Genomic DNA, 5,000 nt, shown 5'->3' with positions numbered 1-5,000 from the left:
GCGACGGGAATGAGAAATCCGGTCGGAGAAGTCAACGTATGTGGCATCAACATTCTGTGAGATGATAAAGGAGTATGAGTAGACTGTGGAGTGTATGCAACTCAATATCACAATAATCTTAAGAAAAAACGAAGCAAAAAGTAAATGAATAAAAATATGAGGAAAATGAAAAGGGGTGGGAAAGAGAATGAATGACTTGGTCTGATTAGATAATATAGATCACAAACTAAATAAAAAAAGTTATAAAAAGTCTTTCATACTGAGTTGCTGCTTATGATCAATTGTTATTATTCTAAGTGTTCACTGTCTTTTTTTAGGCATGTGCATTTTGAAATACCCCGGTGAAATGTCTAGGCAAAGCAAAATCTGCCCCGTCATTAATGGATTATGTATAACCTATTTGAGGTCATACTTAATCTGTATCATATTTTACTCTTGTTAATAATACAACTTCCAAAAAGGAATAATTTCAGAGGTATAAGAACTCAATGAAAGTCTGTAGGTAACTGGCTAATGGGACGAGAGCTGCCTGGAGACAAGACAATTATACTTAGATACATTAAGCTCTCTCTTAGCTATTATCCTTCCCTGAAGGATAATAGCAGTATTGCTGTGTCATGAATTATGAAATGTCTATTTAGTTTCCTTATCATGCAGCAATAAAGGATGAGATTTACATATTCATAAATGCCATTTAGAAAAAAGCTATACTTTTATAATGCTAACTAAACAATTTTTTTAAAACAGTCAAGCATAAGGCTGGTGTAATTTTTATTCCTCTTGAACATTATTAGGGTACACAAACTTGTGAAACATAACTGTACAGACCTAATATCAACCTTACGCTTCATAAACTTCAATAAAAAAGAATAAAACACACAGCCAATTAGCTGTTAGTTCACCTACCTTCCCCTTGAAGCGTGCATGAGCATCACTGGGGCTGATGTTCAAGACCTCAACAGCATTGCTGCTGTCGCCTCCCTCTCCTGTATAGTCCTGTTCACTCTCAGGCAGGTCATTTGTCTCGTACACGTCCGGCTGGTCATATACCTGTGGTTGATATATTTTTCTTTATTAACAAATCATGCCTTGTTATATCTTTTTCAGAGCTATTACATATGAGGTAAACCATTCATTTTCTATAAAAATGATCTTGTTGATATTTTGAAACAATCATATAAATTACATCGTTTGGTAAACAACTGCAATCCCTGTATTTGCATAGCAAGAGTCTGGTTACACAACTATGGGAGACAAATCTGTATATTTGCTGAAATTAATTCACTACAGTCATATGAATTGAGTGTTATTCCCATTTCTGCTAAATTAAAGTACAGAAAGGATGAACTGTAATCAGTAGAGACAACCAGACAATGATTATTAAAAAATAAGCAATCTATCAACAACTAATAACTGGAACGATAAAAAAGTCCTTGATATAGTAAAGAGATTCCCAAAGTTTGGAAAATGTCAATGAAGTGAATGGAAGAGAGGAATAAAATCCAAATTATACACACTTTGTAAAATAATCTGAGCTACAGATCCGAATCTCAAATGTGGAATATTTCAAAGCCACAGTCGAAAGATGCGAAGTTAAATTTGACTCAGACTCCAGCACTGATTCAATTGCTGTAGTTTGCTTATATTTGGTACTTTGACAGAGGCCAATAAATTTCCCTAACATATAATCTGGTAAGATGGATTGTAGTTTAATACTTTATTTGATAATATTTTTTTAGAAAATTGAAAAGCTGGCCTTTTCCAAAGGCATAAAAGTCATGGTAATTGCTTGTATAAGATTTTAGGCCCTCCATCATAGGTCTCAACAAATTTACAGTGAATTTGGCCAGAGAACAGCCATCTTAGAAACATTTACCAATGCATAATAGCATACCTGCCGCTAACATTGCGTCATTCAGAGAGCACAAAAAATTTCCGTCAATCATATCTTGAAAGATATAGATTGCAGACCTCCCTGGCAATTTATCATCCTTCCAAGCTCTATCTTGTCCTTTGCCAGAGCATGTGGTGCAGAGGCCACGACGTCTGTTTGACACTCCACCATCCCACACAACTTCCATCACAAATGAAGTTTTAAATAGGTTTGGCCAGACCATAACCACAAAAATTATAATTCCAAAGCTAGTGTGGGTGTCTTCAAAGTCCTAACCATAGTTCTAAGACCTAACATTAGCCATAATGTTCTAAACTACAACCACAACAAGAGAGCAAATCTACACAGGTGAGATGTCAGAACACCTACATACCGGTGATCAATGAAAACATTTTCTGACAATCAAATAACTTGGTAAGATAGGTTAACATAAACACAAAATCCGTCCTCATACATTGGAATTACAAATCGTAAATGAATAAACAGAAAAATAATAAAACTTTTCCTCACGGCATCAACACCTGGAAGAAAATGGCTCCTTGATCATCATCTGAAGAAACCACAAGACAAAAGTTTCCACTGTGCAAATGCTATGCCATATATGATCCCGTTAATACCTTTGAAACACCAAAAAAATTGGTAATACAGTCAATAATACATCGTAATTGAGAATAAGCTAATGTCATCCACAGCTGGACCGTAGCGAGTAAAACCACTGGCATAAAAAGCTATCTTTTAACTTTATTTCACGTTATCTTTCTATCATTCTACTTCCAATTCCTTCCAATCACTTTGACAATGCAGTAATTAAGAGAAAATAACCCGTAGAGACTCACAATTCCGGGTAATCCAGCATATTTGGGGTCTGCCATAGTGACTATCTTGTGTTTATTCGGCTCTGACTCACACCCTCCTGCTGTTGCCAGATCGGGAGGCGAACCTTGACTTCCTCCATTTTTAATATTATGTTGATTTATGCTTGGTTATTTTGGTTTCTGAGGGTTTGATTTTGGTTCTTTGTTTATTTTGTCACTTTATTTGAAGCCTGAGCATGGTGATTGTGGGATGAGGAAGGGTTTTTAGCTTAGCCGAGGGTCGTTTGTTAAGTTTGGTAACACTGTACGTACGAGAATGGGCGTGCTGCATTACAACAATTTTAAGAAAATGAAACAAAATGACATACTATACATATTCTACACATGCGTAACTCCGCTCACCTCTTTCGTTAATTTTCCCACTCACTCTACAAACATTATTCTACTGGAAAAGTCCTTACAATAGATATCACAATGAATTAAATAACCCACACCGGGTTTTATATAAAATAAACTAATGATACAATACATCATATCTTCTACAAAAAAAATAAATACAACCAATACAACATAATACACAAGGAATTCCACAATAATGAAATACGTTTAAAATGTAACATCATATTGCGTATTATTTCTATAGCACTTCATACCACCCTATTATAGGTGAGTCATTTGGCATTTAATTAGCGATAAAAGCATTTACAAAGGCGTAGTGGAGTTAGTGTGAGTGTTAAAAGGAAAGGAGATGTGTTGACTTTTCATAAAGTTGATGAGGATATAAATTTCTTGTAAGATGATGATGGCATTAACATTAGTGGTATACCTAATGTTGTATTATTATTATGATGATGGTGATAGTGATGATGATGATGATGATGATGGTAGTGGTGGTGATGATGATGGTGATGATGATGATGATGATGATGAGGAGGAGGAGGATGACGGTGGTGGTGATGATGATGATGATGATGATGATGATGATGATGATGAGGTGGTGGTGGTGGTGGTGGTGATGATGATGATAATGATGATGGTATTAGTGACGATGATGATAACAATCATAACAATGATGATAATGCCAAGAAAAATGATAATGATAATAATAATGATAATAACTACTCTAGGGATATTAATAATGATAAAAATGTTGATAATCATAATAACAATGATAATTATGATAATACTGATAATAATATTGATAATAAGGATTATGATAATGATAACAATAATAATCAGAATAGTAGAAATGAAAATGATAGTGATAATGATAGTAGGCCTACTAGTAATAAAAAAATGATAATGACAAAAATAATAATTAAATCATTAGGGTGATTATAACCATAATATTAGTGATAATGATAACAATAATACTCACAATAATAATGAATGATGATGATATTGATATCAACACTAATACTAAAACTAACAACGAAAATAATTACGATAATGATAATAATAATGATAATGATAACAATAATAATGATAATGATTATAATGATAAAATAATGTTGATAATAATTATGATTATAATGATGATAGAATAAGAATGATGATAATGATGATAAGGATAATGATTATAATGATAAAAAATAATGATGATAATAATAATGATAGCTAATGATAATCATAATCGTCATCATAATAATAATGACAATTAAACGAAGAGGAAAGACAACTATTGAAGATAAATTGAATCACCCTTTAACAATATTTCACCGATTCAACCTGAAAAATAGAACCTTTATGAAAAAAAAAAAATCAGTGACGCAACAGAAGATTGTGAATGAGTTGCGTGAAATTTACGTCGTGAAAAGTTAATGTTACGTGAACTTTGGCGTTTGTAGTTGGAACTCGTCCTTTTCTTTACTTTTACTGGTATTGTTATCTTCATCATAATTATAATAATAGTGATTTTATTTTATCTTATTCAAATCCATTATCTTCATTGTTACTTCCATCATTATTATCATTATTGTTGCTACAACTGTTATTCTTATCATTATTGTTGTTATTATTGGTTTTACAATTATTGTCATTATCATGATTATCATTATCCTTATTACCATCATTATACCTACTAACCTCGTAATTATTCCAAATCTACATTTGATTACCTTTATCATCTTTCGTTGAATTCTCTTGAACGTAAAAAAATACATTCACGAGGAAAATGTAATGAACTTGATTTCAACGTGTATGAATCTAAATGTGTCTCAATTTGCAGATAATAAAGCTCAGTTGTAATTCGGCTGGCCCAGCGCACCAGTTGAACTAAAGCTGACCCACTA

General features: G+C 32.8%; 1 protein-coding gene across 1 annotated transcript in view; it reads right to left on the bottom strand.

Annotated features, from left to right (window-relative positions):
• Nucleotides 1–2,872, bottom strand: part of DCTN2-p50 (dynactin subunit 2) — a 9,096-nt gene extending 6,224 nt beyond the window's left edge. The window contains exons 1-3 of the mRNA XM_043013136.2: nucleotides 2,731–2,872; nucleotides 907–1,050; nucleotides 1–54 (exon numbers count right to left, since the gene is read on the bottom strand). The exon at nucleotides 1–54 is cut by the window's left edge and continues 17 nt beyond it. Of these exons, the coding sequence (XP_042869070.1) occupies nucleotides 1–54; nucleotides 907–1,050; nucleotides 2,731–2,766 (234 nt within the window). The 5' untranslated portion in view covers nucleotides 2,767–2,872. The remainder of the gene's footprint in view (nucleotides 55–906; nucleotides 1,051–2,730) is intronic.
• Nucleotides 2,873–5,000: the final 2,128 nt, after the last annotated feature.

This window comes from Penaeus japonicus, unplaced genomic scaffold (genome assembly GCF_977035675.1).
Source record: "Penaeus japonicus unplaced genomic scaffold, GWHDUDI00000001_assembly GWHDUDI00000005, whole genome shotgun sequence".
Lineage (NCBI taxonomy): Eukaryota > Metazoa > Arthropoda > Malacostraca > Decapoda > Penaeidae > Penaeus > Penaeus japonicus.
The sequence above is the reverse complement of the archived record's forward strand: the minus strand, read 5'-3'. Positions and strand labels throughout refer to the sequence as shown.